General features: G+C 30.5%; 1 protein-coding gene across 1 annotated transcript; it reads right to left on the bottom strand.

Moving 5' to 3' along the window:
- Nucleotides 1-20743, bottom strand: LOC130677606 (probable actin-related protein 2/3 complex subunit 2). Its single transcript, XM_057484452.1, has 7 exons — nucleotides 20435-20743; nucleotides 18622-18715; nucleotides 5159-5258; nucleotides 1643-1844; nucleotides 1329-1549; nucleotides 376-577; nucleotides 1-311 (listed from the first exon to the last, which is right to left on the bottom strand). Exons 1-7 carry the CDS (start codon nucleotides 20506-20508, stop codon nucleotides 284-286), a joined length of 921 nt encoding a protein of 306 aa, XP_057340435.1. The 5' UTR covers nucleotides 20509-20743; the 3' UTR covers nucleotides 1-283.
- Nucleotides 20744-21863: the final 1120 nt, after the last annotated feature.

Genomic DNA, 21863 nt, shown 5'->3' on the forward strand with positions numbered 1-21863 from the left:
CCTTTCTGTAGTATTTTAAATTAAAATGATAGTTTCCAGTATTATCTTTATTAATCAACAAAAAATATTAGAATATTTTAATTACAAATTATTTATTTAGCGATATATCAACTAAGATTTTTACAGCACTCCATCTTATAAAACGTCAAGATTTTATTCGTTTCTTAATGATTTCTGAGTAAGATACTGTACGTACTAAAAGTTAATTTTGGCAAAAAATGAATAATTTGCTTAATTTTGAAATAGTTGTTCTTCATAATCATTGAATTCATACTTGAAAGATTTATTCTTTTCTGATGAAAGTTCGACCTCTGTAATAGTGTATATGTTATATTATTGAACATACTATTTATAAAATAATTATAAAATACTTACGTGATTGTTTTTTTCTCCGTATTTTTTGATTGAGACCGTGCTCGATTTAAAACTTTAAGAAAGTCTGAAGTTTTAGTACGCATTCTCGAATGAATATAAACTTTACTGCATTTTATGTGATAATGCAAATAATTGCGGAACATGTGAATCAAATCAATTGTATTAGCCCGGGCTTCTCCATTTGTATGTCGCGGGAATAGAACTTAAAAAATATAAATATAATAAAATTTAAAAAAGTGTAAAACCCAAAAGTGCACACCTCAGTCACGCATTTTGTAGATAAAATAATCTATTGAAATTTTTAAATTATAATTGAAAGGATTTTAGCTTCTAATCTTAATAATTTGTAACTCAATTAACAGACAAAGACTCTTAAACAATCGGCTGCCCAATTTTAAAACCTAGGAACTGACAAAAATAAATTTTTTCCGAAAACCACAGAAAAATGTTTTACCCTGGTAGTTCGGCGGTCACCATCGAAACACGGTAGATTAATGAAGATTTTTGAAGTGGTGAAGATCCAGTGATTGGTAAAATGGAAATTTTAATAATCACTGGAGCTTCACCCGTAATGACTATACTGACATGGGTTTTTTCTGTGGCCTTTTCTTGCCGCTACCCTTTCACTTAAGGTGAAGTGCAAGATATCCTGTAATGATGCAGTGCAGCAGGCACAAGTCGACCCACAGCCACACAAAAACTGAGTAATAGGAAAAAATGAGCTAAGTAAACATGTATACTATGTGACAGGCAAGGCCTATATACGTGTTGAAATATAATAAATAAAATAAATAAAATAAATAAAATAATAAATAATCGTATTTTCTAATTACAGTTAGTGTATTAAAAAAAGTGTAGAAACGATTGAACTGGAGTGAAATAGCTCAATGTTTGCGCTTGAGGTATGCAATTAGAAATATTTACTTGTATTTTTATAAGGAGTAATCAGGTACCAAATGTTATATAGCCAATACTGTCACCAACAGCAGCGTTACATTCTTGAAGTTCTAAAGGTGGTTCTCGATGACTAAAAAGTACTTGAGGCGCTGTATGACTAGCCCTTCTGCCTTCTTTAAGTTCTTGTAAAAACATTTTCCCAATTACCATGTCATCTTCGTCTTTAAATATTGTACTAAAAACTACTGTCACTCGATCGCTTTTGGCTTCAATGTATCTAAACGAAACAATGTATATTTAACAACGACCGAATTGATAGAAAATGCCTTTAGATTATTTAGAGAATAATGAATTCTGGTTAAAATTTTACATCGTCTCCTGATCACGGTAATGTATGACAGCCCTTGTTGGAAGATGTCCATCTGCCAAGTCATTGTACTGCGCTTGATAATCAAAATATTTTTCAAAGATACTCGCAAAGCAATGTCTTTTTAGCAATCCTATTTTTTTAACAACTATTTCCCAATTTTCAGGTAAATTTTTTAAATCTATTTGCACTGATACATCGTATCCTGAAAACCAAATTAATTTCGTAATAAAAAGAGCATATGTTCCAACCCTATAGCGAATTTGTTTATACCGGAAATTGAATAACGTTTCGGCACGTTTTAAGAATTATACCCAATCCATACCCAAATTATACTCAAATCATCTTATGTTTTGGGTATACATATTTTGAATTTTTTATACTTAAATGATACTGAATAAATATCTATTTCAAGCTCGATTTATACTCAAATTATACTGAAATCAGAGAGGATAAGGACAATCTTTCTATATAAGTATTTACCTATGAGAAATGAAAAATGTTTCTTTAAAGTTTAAAGTAAATAAATTTACACGGAAAAAAATAGATAGGAATGGTTACTGTGCTACACAAGAATGATCGTAAAATATGTAAAAATTAATCTCATTACTAGTTCTCGTTATGATAGGAATGGGTCGTTTTTACATACGACTAAGTACGATCCAATATAGCAATCATAACTATGTTACACATCATGTCGAAAACATGACTGGTTATCGTGTTCACAGTCACCATTCGCTTTCCAGATAATACAGGTTCCTTTCAGCAGTCGTTGTTTTACTATATAAAATAGGTATTGGCAGGGAGCGCGACGAAAACGACATCTGATGGTTCCCTAGCGGTTTTGGTGCCACCGTGGGAACTCGGAAAAAACTCGACAGAAACTCGGTGTTTCGAGGGAGTTTCGACAGTGTTTTCGCGGTAGAAACGTGGCGTTTCGTGTGCAGTTACGACACGGAATTTTGTCCGTGTTTTTGAAGAGTTTTGCCAGTTTTCTCTTGGAGTTTTGTTGGTGTTTTCTTGGAGTTTCATCGGTGTATCGCGGAGTTTTCTTAGTGTTTTATCGGAGTTCTTTGGGTGTTTCCTTGTAGTTTAGTCGGAGTTTCCACAGATTCTAGCGCTTTTGGCGCCACCGTAGAAATTCGGAAAAAACTCGATTGAAACTGGGTGCACCAAGGGAGTTTTGACGGCATTTTCATAGTAGACACGCCGTATTTTTGTGTACAGTTACGACACGGAGTTTTTTTGATGTTCTCGCTGAGTTTCGTGGGTGTTCTTTTGGAGTTTCATCGGTGTTTTCGCGGAGTCGTGTTTGGACTTACTCGGAATTTCTATGTTAGTTTTTCATGGTTTTTGCGGAGTATGTTGAGGGTTTTTTCGTCGTTTTGGTAGTGGTAACTTGGAGCTTGTGTGGCATACTTATTCCTCGCGTAGGCTCGATCCCGAGACCTTTGAATTTGAAGTCTGATCTGTTACCCACTGTGCCAAACCTCACACTTAAGAGATGAAGTTAATTGTATTTATTTAGATAAAATTTAACTTAAGTAAATTAAAAACATCAAATAAATGATTGTTTTCTTATTTGTGATATACCGAATTTAAACAATGAAATTGAACTATAAAAATATATATTAAATGTGTAAATATATGTGCGTGGAAACACCGTGTTTCCACCGTGATTCAAATCTGCGAGGGATGGCATTTTGAAATAAAAAACTTGAATATTTATATCATCAGTGGTGTGAACGCTCTAATTCGCACAGTCTAAAAGTTAACACTGTGCGTCATGTGACTTTTACACCGGCAGTGTTGAAAATTTTAACACCAAATCATTCACACTATACCGTGGACTTCAAATTTTTTACATTGTTTAGATGTCATTAACAATTTAAAAGTTTTATAGTTTTATAGAAACAACGTTTTTCATAATTAAATTCTTGAATCTTGTATACGCTACACTATCTTTATACTTAATACCGTTGAAAAGCCGCGAATCTATCAAAAAAATTCCAAAATTATATCAACAGTACACCCTCAAAACTCCGCAAAAACTCCAACAAAACTCCGTGTCAAAGCCGTTAAAACTCCGATGATACACCGACGAAACTCCGCGAAAACCCTAACAAAACTCCGGAGAAACACCGACAAAACTCCAAGAAAACACCGGCAAAACACTGACGAAAGTCCAAAAAAACACAGTGAAAACTCCGGGCGAGCACCGACCAAACTCGAAGAAAACACGAGAGAAACGTTGTCTCGTCACTGCACAAGAAACGCCACCCTTCTACCATCAAAAGACCGTCGTAACTCCGTCGATACACTGTGGAAACACTGTAAGGGAGTTAACACCATAGAATCTCCGTGTTTTCACCACGTTTCTACGGTGTCGTCAAAACCGCTAGGGTTACAAAAAATCATGCTCGAGAATTATAAAAGATGTATAAAATCAGTGTAAAAAATAAAAATTCGTTATGAAATCAAAATATAAAAATTTATAATGATATAAATAAAAAAGTGCAATTCTATTTTTGATAGAGAAAATTAAATTAAATATATTCGGATAAAGAAATTAAGTTTACAAAATTTTGATAAATAATAAATACTATTATTTTAGAATAGAATAAGGTTAACCGATAAAATCAAAACAAATAATACATGACAACTACAATGATAAAAGTTTAAAAAATAGTAGAATAGTAAATTGAGTTTTTTAACAAAATTGAAGTAAATAATTTTATTTTAATTCATGATAATTTGCTTGTGAATCGTAACTAAGAAAGTACTATAACTTATCATGTTTTTTTAACCTTCCGTTACACGCGCTTTCTCTAGTGTCTCACTCGTATTCACGCCAACTCTATTAGGTTGAGTAGTGTTATGCGGGGAATCGCCGTATAGCGCGGGCAACAAAGGGTTAAAAAATAATTTTTAGGCAATGATAAAAATCATTATCCAAACCGGATTTAAATCAATAAATTATAAAATATTGTTTTAACCTCAAACGATGAACAAAGGCAAACGACACAATAACTATTATGAATTATTTTTAAACTTAATTTTCACGTGTTTGTTTTCAACGAGAGCATGATTCAACGAAATTGTGCCCACAGCAAGCGCTGTGATCGATTCAGTTGTCCCCACCATATACTAGACTCCCTACCAATAGGTCCTGTGTGACAGTGTCAAGAGTACTTCACGAGACTCTCATATGATAGGTCACAAGTTCGAAACCACAATCCATTAGTACTTTTTTTTTATTATTTATTGAAAAAAAATACATAAATAAATTGTTCAACTAATATACTCAAATACCTTGAATTTTATCGATATCTGAGAATTTTTTCAGTATAACTTCAGAATAAATGGTTCAAAAACATACCTAAATTATTTGTATCGATGAGTATAATTTGAGCATACTTTTAGAATTTTACTGAAAACATATAGTCAAATACCAGGTATGCTTTAGATATTTTTTCGGTATAACCGAATTCGCAAGGGAGTGGAGTTGAAGTAACTTACCAGTCTCTGTGTCAGCAAGGTAAGAACCATATTCTTTTTTGAGCAGATCATCCACACCATGTTCTTGTAATTGCTTATAAAACTTGAGTAGGATACTTATCTATAGGAGTAATTATGTATATTCAAACATTGAATATTAATAAATATATTGCAATGAATAACAGAACAGGTGATGAATGTCAAAGAAAATGCTATCATTTTCACAAAATTCGGTTATAATGGTAAAACATAATCATATTAGTACTTGATACGTCCTCATGCCAATATATTCCAATCTAATCATTCGAATCTCTTGTTAATTATATTAAACGCTACCGGAAAAAAACAAACACAAAATAAGCTCTATCCTCTTAGAACCGGAAAACTAATTCAAATTCAGTGATTTGAGACTCTAGTTGAAGATATTGTCACCAACCGTAGCACGCAGTTAAAATAATTCATTTAAGAAATGATAGAAAATCCAAAAGTGCACACTTTGATCGCTCATTTCATTTCCAATCATTACTTTTATTTTATTTTTTATATATACATTAGGGTGGCCCAAAAAAACCGACTATTGTTTTTTTTCAAGTCTCTTATGAAAATTTGATGTTTTAAGACGTTTTAAGAGGCCACTCCAAAAATCAGCTCGAATAAAAATTTTCAAGAGGTCGCTCACGAATTTTGAATACATCAAAAATGATTGGAATTCGGATTTTTTGTTTCTAAATTTTTTCTTCCTCGTGGCAGCAATATTTTTTATCTATATAATGTTGACTATGCTGAAAATTTCAGCCCAATATTTAAATATTTAAACGGCGCTCAAGAATTTTGAATAGTAACTGGTAATATGTAACTAATACTTTGAATTAGTTATTGTATTTTTTTGTAACTCAATTATTGTCATTTCACTTAAATATAACTTTTGCATAACCGAAAATATACAGGACAGTCTTAAACAATAAAATTGGGTAAGTTTTGGATAAGCAAAAAAACCTAAAAATTGAATTAAAAAATAAAAAAATTTGTAAATAACGTATTATTTCTATTTCTCGGGTTGTATTTTTATTCATTATGATACAAATTGATAGTGAAAAAATTGAGAAGCTTGATTATTAATATCCAAGGGTCGCTCGAAAAACTCCAAGAGACAGTATTCGGAAACATTAAAAATTCTTGAGCGACGTTTAAATATTTTAATTTTGGGCTGAAATTTTCAGCGTAGTCATGATTTCATAAATATAAACTATAGCTGCCACGAGAAAGAAGAAATTTAGAACAAAAAAATCCGAATTTCGATCATTTTTGATATTTTCAAAATTCGTGAGTGACCTTTTAAAAATTTTCTATCGAGCTGATTTTTGGATAGGCTTCTTTAAACATCTTGAATCAACAAATTTTCATAAGAGACTCAAAAAAAAAGAGTAGTCGGTTTTTTTAGGCCACCCTAATATATTACATATTCGTTAAAAATTAAATTTTCTCAGGCGCTCCATAAAAAGCTTCGTTTTAGTGAAAAAATACGTGGAGAATTTAGTTTTTTCGTTTTAAATAAAAAGAACACGTGCCGAAGGACGATCAAAGTTCATTTTTCGATACAATCGCAGATTTTTTTAAATATCTCATGAAATATGCAGATTAGAGGAAAAAACCATAGGAAAAATTTTGTAGGAAATTCAATTTTTGACAAAAAAGGTCATGTTCAGTTTTTTTATAAAATGTGTATTCATAATTAAATTTTAAAAAAACATTTTTTAGATCTGATGAATTGAGCGTTTCAAGGATTACAAATTTTGAAAATAACATTTTTCTAAGTATATAAAAACTATAACAAGCATTAATAATTGATATGTTACGAGTTACAAAGTTGTCTATATTTAAGAAAAAACGTTATTTTTAACATTCGTTATCTTTAAAATGCCTAATTGATAAGATCGAAAAAAGTTTTTTGAAAATATCTTCATAAATACACATTCGATATAAAAAATGAATATGACCTTTTTTGTCAAGCATTTAATTTCCTAAAAAATTAGTCCCATAGTTTTTTCCTTTAATCTGCATATTTCATGAGATATTTAAAAAAAACCGCGATTGTGTCGAAAAATGAATTTTGATCGTCTGTCGGCACGTGTTCTTTTCACTTAAAACGAAAAAACTTAATTCCCCACGTATTTTTTCACTAAAAAGAAGCTTTTTAAGAGGCGCCTGAAAAAATTTAATTTTTAACGACCACCCTAATACATTTGTATTATTATTTTATAATTTTAATCTATTTTTTTTTCATTGAAATTTTTTCAAATTTTCCATCTTTTTGTCTTAAATGTCATTCTATTTACTTCAATCCTACTGTTATATTAGTACTGCTATTAGTAGTTAGTCGGAGAAAAAATAAAAACAATAGTAAAGATAATAAACGAACAGAATTTAAGTACTCTCTTAAAGTGAACCAGTGAAATTCCACTGATTCAACCAGTGAAATTCACTGGTTTAACCAGTGACTAAAAGTTCACTAGTTGAACCAGTGAATTTCACTTGTTGAATCAGTGAACGCCGCGCTCACTGGTTTCAACCAGTGAACTAAAAATATGTAAGCGCGCGGGTACAGCAGCATTCTGTACATGACTATATTTAAGTGTTTTATTGTCCCGATGAAAAAAGATTTTGTCTAATCATATATGATTATATATAATCATATATGAAGTTATATATAATCATGCATGATTATACATGAGGTCATATATAATTATATATGACCCCATACATAATTAGATCTGATCATACCTGGCTGTTATAAGCCCATATATAAGTCTATATATGATCAGATCTGATTATATATAAGTCTATATATAATTAGATCTGATCAGATCTGATTATATATGAGTCTATGTATAATTAGATATGATCATACCTGGCTGTTATAACTCCATATATATAATAGGGTGGTCCGTTTGGAACGACTATTTTTTTTTTTTCGCTCCCACTGAAAAATATTGTTGTAGACATTGAAAAAAAAATTCTCTGAAAGTTTTAGCTCTTAAATTTAATTCTAAGTACTTTACATTTGATTTTGAAATTTTCCCATTTCAAATACATAGGAAAGTTGGGATTTTTTTTTTAATTCTCTATAACTCAGCCGCATTTTAAGTTATCGAGTCGCCGTTTGCGGCATTTTTTAGGTAATTTGATACTCTTCAAAAGTCTCCTTAATAGTTTTACTCGGACTCTAATTGTTTTTTCTGTATTGGTTCTGAAAATAATTTTTTTAATAATAATTCGGGTTTTTAGTTGATATTAACTAAATAACGAAATTTGAAGAAAAAGTGCTTTTAGTTAAGTGGCTCAAGTTCTTCGTTCACGTGATATAGAGATTTCAGTAATTTTGTAAATAAAATATTTGTCAAAAAATTCCACCAAATGTTATTTCATTTCAATTTTAAATCAGTAAATAATTTTCCTTTCATTAATTTAATCCAGTCATTAAAATCAGAAGGGGTCAAATTGATGAACTTCGGAAAAATTTTTGACAAATATTTTATTTACAAAATTACTAAAATCCCTATATCACGTGAACGGAGAACTTAAGCTACTTAACTAAGAGGACCTTTTTTGTAGCGAATAAAATTTCCTAACAAATCGTTATCTGCACTTTTTCTGCAAATTTCGTTATTTAGTTAATATCAACTAAAAACCCAAATTATTATTAAAAAAATTATTTTCATTACCAATACAGAAAAAACAATTAGAGTCCGAGTAAAACTATTAAGGAGACTTTTGAAGAGTATCAAATTACCTAAAAAATGCCGCAAACGGCGACCCAATAACTTAAAATGCGGCTGAGTTATAGAGAATTAAAAAAAAAATCCCAACTTTCCCATGTATTTTAAATGGGAAAATTTCAAAATCAAATGTAAGGTACTTAAAATTAAAATTAAGAGCTAAAACTTTCAGAGAATTTTTTTTTCAATGTCTACAACAATATTTTTCAGTGGGAGCGAAAAAAAAAAGTAGTCGTTCCAAACGGACCACCCTAATATATAATCATACATAAGTCTATATATGATCAGATCTGATCATATATGAGTCTATATATAATTAGATATAATCCTACCTGGCTGTTATAACCCCATATATAATCATATATAAGTCTATACATGATTAGATCTGATCAGACATGACTGATAAAAATCCATATATAATTAGATATAGGACTATATATAATTAGATCTGATTGGACATGGCTAATATAAATTCATGTATAGTCGTGAATAAGTTTATATACACTGGTCACAAAAATTAAGGGAAAGAAAAACAATCCGAAATTTTTAGGTGATTTTCAACATGCTGTAACTCGGTGAAAAATGGTCGTATAAGAAAATTAAAAAATGCAAATTGTAGCCTCAAGTTTCTAGTTTTCAGATCTGGACCTCAAAATTTTTCATCATGTACGGTTCCGGAGTAATCATAAGAAAACCAACGAAAAAAAAATTTTCAAAATGTTTGCTGGTCTTTCAATACCTCTATGGGCGTCAATAAATTTTTTTGAATAATCCGACCGTACACGGAGAAAAATGAAGGTGAAAATTCCAAGAAATTTTATGTGAAAATCCATAAATTTTTATTATGCTAGCGGACTAAACTTGAAACCGTATGATATTCCAATATTTTATGTTATGCGTGTTGTTACTAATTGTATTGAAGCATAATAAAATTTTGATTCGGCCGACAAAAATTTCTTTCTTGAACATAATACATTTCGTATTGAGCATAATAAAAATTATTAAGTATTTTATAGTTATAATAACTGACACGACAAAAATTGTGTCGCTAGGATGCAATATTCACCGTCTTATGATAACAAAATGTACCACTAGCATAATAAAAATTGTTTTAATTGTTTTACTTATACGATCAAAATTATTTAAAAATTTATTGAAAAAAATGATAATTTCATTTTTGTTCTTTTACTCTTTAAATTAACTTTTATAAAAATTATATTACGAATCTAAAAAATGTATATAGACTCTTTGTCAAATTTATGATACTAACAATAAATTTAACGAGACTTTTCTTTACTTTGTAAATTCAATACTGCACGAATCGTGAAATTAATTTTTGTAATATATTGTCAACTAATTACCAATACCAATGCTGCTAAAAAAATATAAAATTAATATAAAATAAAAAATACAGTGTTTTGTGTTGATATTCTCATATGTTTCTATCAATTATCTTTAATAGTCTTATATGTATATACAAAAACGTATAGTATAAATATTAAATGAAATTGATAGAAACATATGAGAATATAAACACAAAACACTGTATTTTTTATTTTATATTAATTTTATATTTCTTTAGCAGCATTGGTATTGGTAGTTAGTTGACAATATATTTCAAAAATTAATTTTACGATTCGTACAATATTGAATTTACAGAGCAGAGAAAAGTCTCGTTAAAATTATTATATTAATATTATAAATTTTACAAAAAGTTTTATAACTACTCATCTAACTTAATGAACATTTATAAGGATGATATAAAATAAATAAAAATACATCTAATTTTCCATAAAATTAAAATCCATGCGGTTTACATTTATTACACACAATGATACATCAAATAGTTTTTTATTTTATTAAAACAAAAAAAATATAATTTATTCTTATTCGTAAGTGTGTAATTTATTATCAAACGTAAAAATAGTTATGCAAACAAATCTCATAAGCATAATAATATTAAAATCAATAAGAATAAAGATTTTCACAATCACACAACCCCATAAAACTCAACTGAATAATTGACACTTGCTAAATAAAATAGATGTTTCTTGAATGAATTCCCGCGGAGTACTGATCAGAAAAATAACCAAATAAATCCGAACATTCAGAACAAAAGATTATTTGGTTTAAATACCGTTGTAAAAATTACTCAAAGACAAACAAAAATTATTGTCAAAAAATTATAAATAGCTGTATTTCAATGAAATTTTATTAAATGGGTGTAAAGACTGTTATTAATTTTTTAAACTTTAATGATTTTCTATAAGTGTTGTTCCTCAACTGAGTAAATATCAGTTTAAATTTCACAAACTTTATTATGCTGGCACGAGAAATTTTGCATTACTGATTAAGTAGAATTTCTACTGATCATATAATGAAACTTATCAACTGACAAAACTAAAAGTTTTAAAATTTTAAGAATTTTTATTATGCTAGCTTTAGAATTTTCAATTGAATCAATGTTCGAGAATTTATACCCAGTAAAGAATAACAAAAATTGAAGTAAATATAAATATCATGACAAAATCTGTAAATTTTGTTATTTTATTGTGGCAATTGTTATTTTTAGTTCTTATTAATTCTTGTGTGATCAAGAATTATAAAATTTATATAATATAAAACAAAAAAACCATTTTTTCATAGAAAAAATTTTACACAGAAGTTTAAAATGTAACGAATTTATTTCGAATTTAATACTGTTTAAAATAATTATTTTTATGTTGAATATAATTTTTGATACAAAATTATAAAAAATTTACAAATCCATAATTTAACAACTATAATATATAACACATAATAATTTTTATTTACATTTTAATTAATAGCAAACTTTTATCAAAACTTTACTCTCAATTTATAAAATTTCAAGATTTATTTTGATATTACTTTCATAGCATAACTTATTTTATATTTGTTGGTTATTAAAAATCAAAGACTTCAAAAATCATTATGCTACTCTATAATTTTTTTTGCGTACCTATTACTTTCTACTAATTTTTCATAAAAATTATCATAATTTATGATTTTCTAAACAGATCTAGTAGAAATCGAAAATCAGACAGTATTTTTTCGTTTATATTGAGCTTCATTTCTCTCCGTGTATGACTTTTCTAGGAAATTTTATGCCCTTTAATTTGGCGCCCTGAAAAAGTCTCTACGACGATTTGGCGCCGAGTTATCATTGATCAAAGCAAAAAAGTCCATTTTGGCTTTGATAATCAATAACTCCGGATGTATTGGTCGTACAGAGAATGGAAGCAGGGTTTTGAAAACTGGAAAACATTCTCTATAAGGCAAAATTAGTGGCATTTGATAGAAAAATTTTTTTTAAAGCGATATTGTTTAGTAAAAAACAGGTCAAAATTCACAAATTTAAGGATATTCGGAAATCTTGCTATAACTTTAGATATAACGGATGAACAAAGGATATCTTCGTCTTTTATTCAACCTCAAAGTGTCCTGAAAAAACCCTGAAAATTTCAAATCGCTGCGATTTTTCTTTCTTAGTGCCCCAAAGCTTTAAATTTATCGATTTTGTCATAAATCACCATAATTGGTAGTTTCTCGGTTTTTGTTCATTTTTTCAATTTGAAAATTTTTTTTTTACCGATAATCATAATTTCTTTGATCAAAAAGATCGATTATCGAAAAAAATTGAAAAAAAAAAATTTTGAAAAAAATTTTTTTTTAAAAAAATTTTTTTTTTTATTGTATCTGCAATGATTTATCATTGTAAAAAAAAGTTCCTAAAATTTATATATAAATTTTTATATAATTATAAAAAATTATCTACTCCGCGAAAACTCCCCTGTGGAGTGAATTTCACTCCGAGGGGAGTGAATAATTAAAAATTCATTCACTCCCTATTCACTCCGGATTTAATCGGCATTCACTCCGCGAATTTTTTACAGTGCATTTAAATTGATAAAGACAATAAATCCTAATTAATTTACTTAATTAATAATTTACAGATATTCTAAATGAGATTCTAAAAATGACTATATTCGTTCATGCATGATCATATATGAACATATCTATTCATATAAAATCAGATCAAGTTATGTATGATCAGACCTGGCCAATTTTTGGATCTGATCATATATAGACAATTATGCATGATCATATATGATTAGACAAAATCTTTTTTCATCGGGGTGTCAATAAATAAGTAATATTTATTGATTATCTTCATGTAATATTTCAACTAACTTTTATATAACAATAATAATTATATGACACAATTTTTACAGAGTTTAAAAATAAATAACTTTGGAGTAATTTCAATAGCTTGGAGCTAACCTCACAAATGAATGACAATTTTAAAATTAAATAATATAAAAAGCCTATTGAACATGGAAACAAATTAAATTTCTATAAATCCTAGTAAAAATTATTTATTTTATTACTAAATAATTTTCAATGAAATTTAATTGTTATTAAGACTCTTTTAGTTCACTTTGTTTTTAAATAAACGTTTATAATAAAATAAAATTAATCTAACCTATTTTGTTTATATTCATGTAGTACACCGGCGTATCACTGGTTTAACCAGTGAATTTCACTGGTTAAACCTGTGAGTTTCACTGGTTAAACCAGTGAGCCAAGCGATCATCTTAGTCCACTGGTTGAATCAATGAATTTTACTGGTTGAACCAGTGATCGCTCGATTCACTGGTGAATCAGTGGATTTCACTGGAGAATCAGTGAAATTTCACTGGTTCATTTTAAGAGAGTAGTCAGTTTCAAAAAAGTTTTTGAGATTAAAAATGGAAAGCCGATAAAAAACAATCATTAATAAATCATGTGTATCGAGATTTATAGTGTTTATAAACTTTTATACGGGACAATTGACAGAACCGATTTTTTTGAAGTAAATACTTCATTTTGACTCAATGGAGTAACATAAGTGGACCGCATATTAGGTCGTTATTGTTCCTTAATAAACTGCCGTTATACTGTTATATGATTTGGGTTAAAATCCATCTTAGTGTGGTTAAAAAAGTGTAGAAATGATTTAGCGTGAGCAATAAACTCGCACAGAATAAAGTGATCGTAAAAAACCCTTTATTCTAAAATGAGACGGTCAGAAGCCAAACATAATGCAATTATGGCGGGTAAGCAGGTGTCACGCAACACTTGCTCACTGCGAATAAAAGAAAACTTATCAAGTATTCAGTGTTCTTATTGTGAAAATTGGTATCATAGTAAATGTGCAGGGTTCAGAAAGGACCAGTTTACTGTAATAGTTAATAAAATTAGAAAGGAAAAGTATAAATGGAAATGCAATGAGTGCAAAAGTGAGGTTAGCTATACTCTTCGAGACAATGAAGAGAGTTCTGAGCCCGGGTTAGAGGCTTCCATAGCAAGGAATATGGACAGTATGTTCAGAAAATACCTTATGTCTTTCAAATCAGAAATGGATAAGCGCCTGAAGCGCATCAAGTCAGATATGAAAAAAGTACTTGAAGAAAATGCCAGAATGAAAAGTAGGATCCTGGAGCTAGAAAATAAGGTGGAGAAGTTGGCATCTGGAGGTCGAGCTAAGGTAGACGACATTATATCAGAGATGAACGAGAGAGAGAAACGTAGCTGCAGGGTAATTGCCTTCAATGTTTGAGAATCTAAAAAATCTGATGGAAAAAGCAGGCAAGAAGATGACAAAATGGCAGTGTTTGAGATCGCAAGAGATGCGTTGGAGGATTAAGAAACGTTAGACAAAGTATTTACAATTGGCAAACCAGCAGTTGGTAAGATAAGACCCCTTATTATAGATATTGGTAAACCTAAGTTGGCTAAGAAAATACTAAAAGTGAAACCAAAGAAGAGGAGCGGCGTAAGGTTTAAAGCTGATCTAACCAAACCAGAGAAATCAGCTGGCCAGTCTAAGAGATAAAATGAGTTAGGAGCCTGATGACTATCAACCTATAAGGTATGGTAATAGAATCCCAGGTATAACAAGTAAAAACAAAAATTGTTGGGAGGAGTGGACGAATACAGGGACTCAATAAATTCTATTGAATTGTATTATCAGATTGTGAGAGGGCTCAGAACAAAGCTGAGTGATTTCCTGACTGCTTCATCTTGTACAACACCAGATAGTTTATACATCAGTAAGTCATGGTTAAATAAATCTATTGGTGATGGATTGGTAGTGGATAGAGTTTTCAACATTTTCAGGAAAGATAGAGATTCCCGTACCAGTAATGAGAAGTATGGAGGAGGTGTATTTATTGCAACAAAAAGAAGTATAAAAACTGAACCAATACAAATAACATGCGAAGAATTGGAGCAGGTTTTCGACAAGATAAAATGTAGTAAGAATACTTTGATAATCGGCTGTATGTATATACCCCCTAACTCACCGTGGGAAATTTATGATAAGCATATAAAAGAAATTTCTAATATTAATCTTAGGTATTGTAATAATAAAATAATAATTGTAGTAAGTTATAACATTCCAGTTATGACCAAAGAGGTTAATTTTGGAGCAAAAGAAAGAAACTGTCTTGGGATCAAAACATTAACACTAGAGGAGTTTTCTCTTCAAGGATGCGTGTTATACAATAATGTATTAAATGCTAAGGGAAGACTGCTGGATTTGCGTTGGGCAAATATATCGGGTACAGTAAATAAGACTGCACCACTCATACCTGAAGAGAGACAAACGTATTACTGCTTTGAGAAAGCTAATGTTGAAGCTTTGAATAATCTCCTTAGGATCAACTGGATATCCATCTATCAACAGGATAATATAGATGAAATGGTCGAATACTTTAATGCTGTTATTGAGAAGGGTTTTGAACATCATGTACCCATTGGAGTGAAGAGGTACTATAGCTTTCCGATCTGGGTTTCAGAGAAATTAAAAAGGAAAGCCAAGCAAAAGAGACTGGAGCATTATAAATTCAAAGCATTCGGCAGGAATAGAGACTATCAATAATTTCAAAAACTCAGAGAAGATTGTAATGCTTTAAGCAAAAATTGTTATGAATCATATATAAAAAAAGTGGAGTCAAATATCAACCGAAATGCCGCGAGTTTTTGGAATTTTGTCAAAAGCAAGAAAAACGACGTACTTGGAATACCCTCAATAATAACCTGAGGGATTCATATTGCGGAGGGCACAGAGGAGGTTAGTAACCTGTTTGCAGATTTCTTCGAAAGTGTTTATGATGCGCCATTTGCATCTGTTGGTGGAGAGAAAAAAATGGAGTACCAATTAAATCAAGCAAGGCAAACCTGGTAGATATAAGTGGATTCGAAGTAAAATTTGACGATGTGTTGAATGGATTACTTGGGGTTGATATCAACAAAGGAGCAGGTCCAGATGAGATACCGAATCTGGTGCTAAGCGAGTGTGCAGTAGGATTATCCGAACCGGTTACTTTCTTATTTAACCAGTCGCTGAAGACTGGAGTGGTTCCTGAAAGCTGGAAAGTATCTTACATAGTACCCATATACAAGTGTGGAAATGGTGCATAAGTTGAGAATTATAGACCGGTGTGTATTTAGTCAACTTTACCTAAGCTATCACGGTGGATCCAGGGTGGTTACACGGTGGGTTTTTTCATTTTATCACCGTGTATACACGATGTTTCCACAACGGTTACACGGTGTACGTGGAATCACGGTGGGTACACCGTGTAACCACCGTGGAATCACGGTGGGTACACCGTGTAACCACCGTGGAATCACGGTGATAAAATGAAAAAACCCACCGTGTTTCCAGGGTGATTCAAAACTGCCAGGGATTGGAGAAGCTCATTCTTCCAGAGTTTTCTTATACTATAAAAAATTTAATCACTAGCAGACATCATGGCGTTGTAAGTGGAAGATCAACGGTTATCAACTTTTACACATACATTAATCAAGTTCTAGATGTCATCAATAAGGGTTATGAAATGCACACGATATGCACAGAATTTAGCAAGGCGTTTGACCTTGTAGACCCAGATTAACTAATAAGAATTCTGGAGGACACTGGAGCAAGAGATAGTGCAATAAAGTGCTCTTAAGGTTAAAACAGGGAATATTGAATCTAGACCATAAGATGCAAAGTTGGGAGTGCCTCAGAGATCACACCTGGGTCTAAAATTCTTTATCCTGGACATTAACGATATCAAAGAGGTATTGGACTCCAATCATGAGTTATTTGCTGACGATATGAAGATTATCAGAGTCATCAAAAACGAACAAGATATGAGGATATTGCAGAATGACATCTTCGAGTTATCCAAGTGGGGCAAAAAAAGGGTTGGTGCGGAACGCCAAGAAATGCGGTGTTATGGTCTTTTCACGGGGTGCAAGCATAAAATTTCAAACTCCATACTTTATGGGTGATGCGCGTCTGGAGGAACTAGCAGTGATGAAGGATCTAGGTATCTTAGTAGACAACAAATTGAATTCTATAAGTCAAGTGGATAATGTGATAGCTAGAGCAACAAGTGTACTAGGTTGTAGAATGAGGCTGGGAAAAGATTTCATGCAGTTATCAACCTTGATACAACTGTACATGACTCTACTTAGACCCATATTGGAAAATTGCACGGTTATCTGGTCACCTTATTATGCGGTACACATTGAGAGACTGGAGACTGTTCAGAATCTATTCATCAAGAGTATAGTCAAGTATTGAAAGTCAAAAGGTGTAGCGATGAATGCTGAGGATGTAAAGGCCAGCTTGGGGATTAGGAAATTATCCAAAAGACGGGTAATAACAGATTTAACCTTCGTTTTCAAGGCAGTAAATAATTTGATTGATTCTCCAGAAACTTTGTCATATATCAAGTTCAGCATCCCGAATAAAGATCTAAGCGGTCCCAGGAATTGAATTTTTAAATTAGCCAAAGAATACTCAAAATCGATAAATTTTTTTGGTGGATCTCTTAACTCATTCAAAAAGTAAATTCAAGTGGAGATGGAAAATAGAGTAAAAACTGAGTCCGATAATTAATAATAATTAAACTGTATAACTATTTACGTTTATTTTTGTGGTTCATTCCTCGAGATCATTTGCTATTTCTTTGTTATTCCTTTTTTTGTCATTATATGCACTGTGATAACGCGAATGTAAGTTGTAAAAACTTTTCAATTGCGGAAAGCGTTGAATAAATGAGAACTAAATAAATAAATTTTAATTCTAGTATATTTTTGACGTTTTATAACGAAAACATAGTTTGTATATTCCCTGATTAAAGACAATGATTTACTCAATGATGAATGTATATTTATATAGTATTAAAATTAAATGGTTTTGAATCATTTTTTTTTTTAAGTAGGATCCATAACTTGGCTTTTAAATCACGACTGCGTATAAAATGGTAATATTCTCATTCTTATCATAAACATATGACACAATGTTGTAATATTATCAAAAATATATCTTAAATTTTGTAACTTTGTTGAAGGATTGTATGTAATTTTTTACTAAACTGTTTTATTAGCAGCGTAAGGCAATTCTGGTGTGTTATCTTACTTGAACGATTTTCTACAACTATTTTTTCAAATTTTATGATGTTTATTTGAAATTCTAGAAGTTATAAACAAAGACATTTTTTTAAATTTTGTTCTAAACTAAATTGTTTCAATGACTTAATTATTTATTGACATTATCAATTTTTGATTGAATGCATACATTTTTGGAAATCTACTTTTCATTCTGGCTGCCAGATGGCATTTTTGTTCAAATTAAATTCTGTAACTTACCTTAAGTTTTGTCTTCTCCCCATTTGGATTGGAAACATGGAATATGACTCCATCAAAATCAACGATAGTAACATCTGTTGACTCCTGCTTATGGCTGTAAAAAATATTATTCATGAATTCAGATAAGATTGACTTAAAAATGATATGTAATGAGAGCTACAAACAGGTTAGTAAGGATTTTCGAGTTGTTTTTTTTTTTCACTTCCCGCTAAGAAAATTGTTAATTTTCAAAAATTCGGGAAGTTATTGGTTTCACTCCAATGAAAATCAAGTTTTCATCAAATGTCAACGTTTTAAGGTCCTAGGAAGCTATTATGACTATTTTCAGAATTATGTCCGAGTGTCTGTATGTGTGTATGTGTGCAAACTTGCTATAACTTTCCAACTAATCAACCGATCAGAACGGTTCTTGCGGCAATCGAAAAAGCTTGTTGGCATTCAACTTTCCTGAAAATTTCAGATCGATCGATCGATTAGACTCTAAGATATAGAAGAAATACGAAAAAGAAACAATCGGTCTATCGGTTGACCCGGCGGGCCAGCCCCAAAACTTCCCTTAGTTTTCGAGCTTAAGGAGCTCGAAAACATTTTTGAGCTCTTCGAAAATACTTCTGTATGCCATTGTTTTCAAAAAACCGTTTTTTAGCATTTCTTTCTCCCACAATATCTCGCGAATGAATTAACCGATTTTGATGAGTAAGGCGGCAATCGACGCTTTTTATTAAGTTCTGGAGCTGATTAGATTTCGGAGTCGGTCGTTTAATTCATTTCTGAGAAATCAATAAAAAACTAAAAAAAAAATTTTTTTTTCGTAATTCGCTAATATTTTCGAGTCTACTTGATCAAATGATCTGAAATTTTCAGAAAAGTTGATGGCCAACAAGCTCTTTCGATTGCCACAAGAACCATTCAAATCGATTCATTAGTTAAAAAGTTATAAAGAGTTTACATACATGCATCCACACACACATACAGACACTCGGACATCATTCTGAAAATAGCCAGAATAGCTTCCTAGGACTTCAAAACATCGACATCTAATAAAAACTTGATTTTCGAAAATCGGGGTGATAACAATAACTTCCCGAAATTTTTGGAAATCATCGATTTTCTCAGCGGGAAGTTAAAAAACTATTTGAGATATGCACTTTAAATTTTGGTATGTTATTTTTGAAGGTATAGACTATTCAAATATGCAAAAAAAGAAAATTGATTTTTTCAAAATTTCACACTAGTGGTCCCCCTTAAAAAATATTTCACTATAAGTATTGTGGCTACTGATAAGCAAAAAAAAAACAATGCTGCATAATGACACACCCTAATCTAGATTATTATTGCTATGAAACATGGAACAAATTAAATCTACATAACTTTTTATGTATCTATAAACTTTTTTTCCGGGAAATGAAACTTTATTGTAAACAAACAATAACACTTGAGACAAAATTTATATACTTAAGAATAATAGAAACTCAGGGACAATATTCATTTGTTCATTTCTCTTTACTCCTGATTTATTGCAAAAGGTTTGTACTTTTAAGTGACTTCTTGTTAGCTTAGTTCCCTGATTAAAAAAACTGATTTAAAACGATTTGCAATGTTCAATGCCCATAAGAAAAGGGATTCAAAAGTATTCAAGGTATTCAAAAGCATTAAAAAGTTTTTAAAATTTTTTATTTCGAATCGTTTTAAATCGCTTTTTTTAATCAGGGTTATGAAATCAATTATATATGTAAGTAAAAAATCATCATAAATGAATATACGAGTTTGAATAATAATATGAGCAAGTTAAAAAAAAATATATTAAACTTACCCTGAGAGCGAATTTTTAATTTTCGATTGTAATGTCTCTTCCAAAATTCGATTGTTTATTTCCAGAAAAATCATTGTGATGAGTAATTGCTTTATTATTAATTATAGAAGTATAAAATTTTTATAAAATATTTTGCAGTAAAAACCAAATTTTATATTTTCTACACACTATTAGATTAGATTAAAATGAAAGGTTTGGAAGTTACTCATTAAATTAAGGTTACTCATTCGCCGATCTAAACACTATCTATACAATTATTATTTTGACGTTGGACAGGCTAACCGACATAAATAACAAGTGTATAAAAAATTAACATGTGATATCACAAATGACTAAATTCCGCCACCCGGATAGCCACTGCTTTCAAATTGTCGTCAACTTGAAAATTCAACTTAATTGAAATCTTACCGGGATTGAACACTAAATTGTCAGCCCAAGTTACAGAACAATTTTTGCGGCAAACTTTCTGTCAAATTCAAACGGTACCCTAATAGCACAGTTTCCTTTAGCAAAAGTTTACTTTACAAAAGTTTCCTTGAATTTTTCGTAAAATTTCTGTCAACTTCGGACTTTTCCGTTTTTGACAACAATTTATACACAACTTGCTACACAATTTGACGTAAGTTTACTACCCGAATTAGAATGCAAATTCACTTCAAAAGTTGACTAGAAAAAAGTTGTCGTCAATTTTCAGGCAAATTTTATGTCAATTTATTGTTAATTTTACTTGAAAAATTGTTAAAGTGGTCCCAGTAAGAGAATACACCCCGGAAATTTCCCCCCACCACCGAACATTTATGAACTGCGCATGCGCACAGAAAAGTGGGAGAACATTTAACACATAAAATATCCAGAGTGGGAGTAAGAACCGACGAGACCCGAGGTCAGGGGTGAGTAGTTACGCGTAACGGGCAGTTTCCTACGTATTTTACGTAAACTACGTAAAATACTTTAATTACGGTATTATACGTCGATTTTTGTGCCCCCTAGCAGTCATTAATAAAATCTCCACAATTTTTGAATTTTAACCGTTTTTCAATTGCTTCACAAGTGACGGGTCGAAGTATATAATTTTACCCAAAATGAGTTTATTTAAAAAAAAAAATGTATCAATCATTCTTGGAGGAAAATGATTTTGTAATTGAAAAATTGGATAAGAAAAATATTGCTCGATGTTTAAAGTGTAATCATATGCTAAAAAATACTGCACAACTTCGATTACAGAGTCAGCGGTAAATATTTTATTAATAATTATTTATACTTTTATTTAATTAAAGAAAGTATTCATTTTACAATAATTAATACACTTATCCAAAAAATTAAAGGAACAAAAAAATTTTATAAATTTTTTAGTGATTTTTGGAAGGCTGTATTTTCGTGAAAAATGATCGTATCGAAAAAATTAAAAAAGCAAATTGAAGCTTGAAAT

This window comes from Microplitis mediator, chromosome 1, assembly GCF_029852145.1.
Source record: "Microplitis mediator isolate UGA2020A chromosome 1, iyMicMedi2.1, whole genome shotgun sequence".
Classification (NCBI taxonomy): Eukaryota; Metazoa; Arthropoda; class Insecta; order Hymenoptera; family Braconidae; genus Microplitis; species Microplitis mediator.

What these genes read in the sequence shown, in the direction of transcription:
- LOC130677606 (XM_057484452.1), bottom strand. Translation starts at nt 20,508, where the DNA reads ATGATTTTTCTGGAAATAAACAATCGAATTTTGGAAGAGACATTACAA. An exon ending in ATTAAAAATTCGCTCTCAGG is followed by an intron (nt 18,716 to 20,434) that starts GTAAGTTTAATA and finishes TATTTTTTACAG; the next exon opens with CCATAAGCAGGAGTCAACAG. An exon ending in TACCGTGATCAGGAGACGAT is followed by an intron (nt 1,550 to 1,642) that starts GTAAAATTTTAA and finishes TGTTTCGTTTAG; the next exon opens with ATACATTGAAGCCAAAAGCG.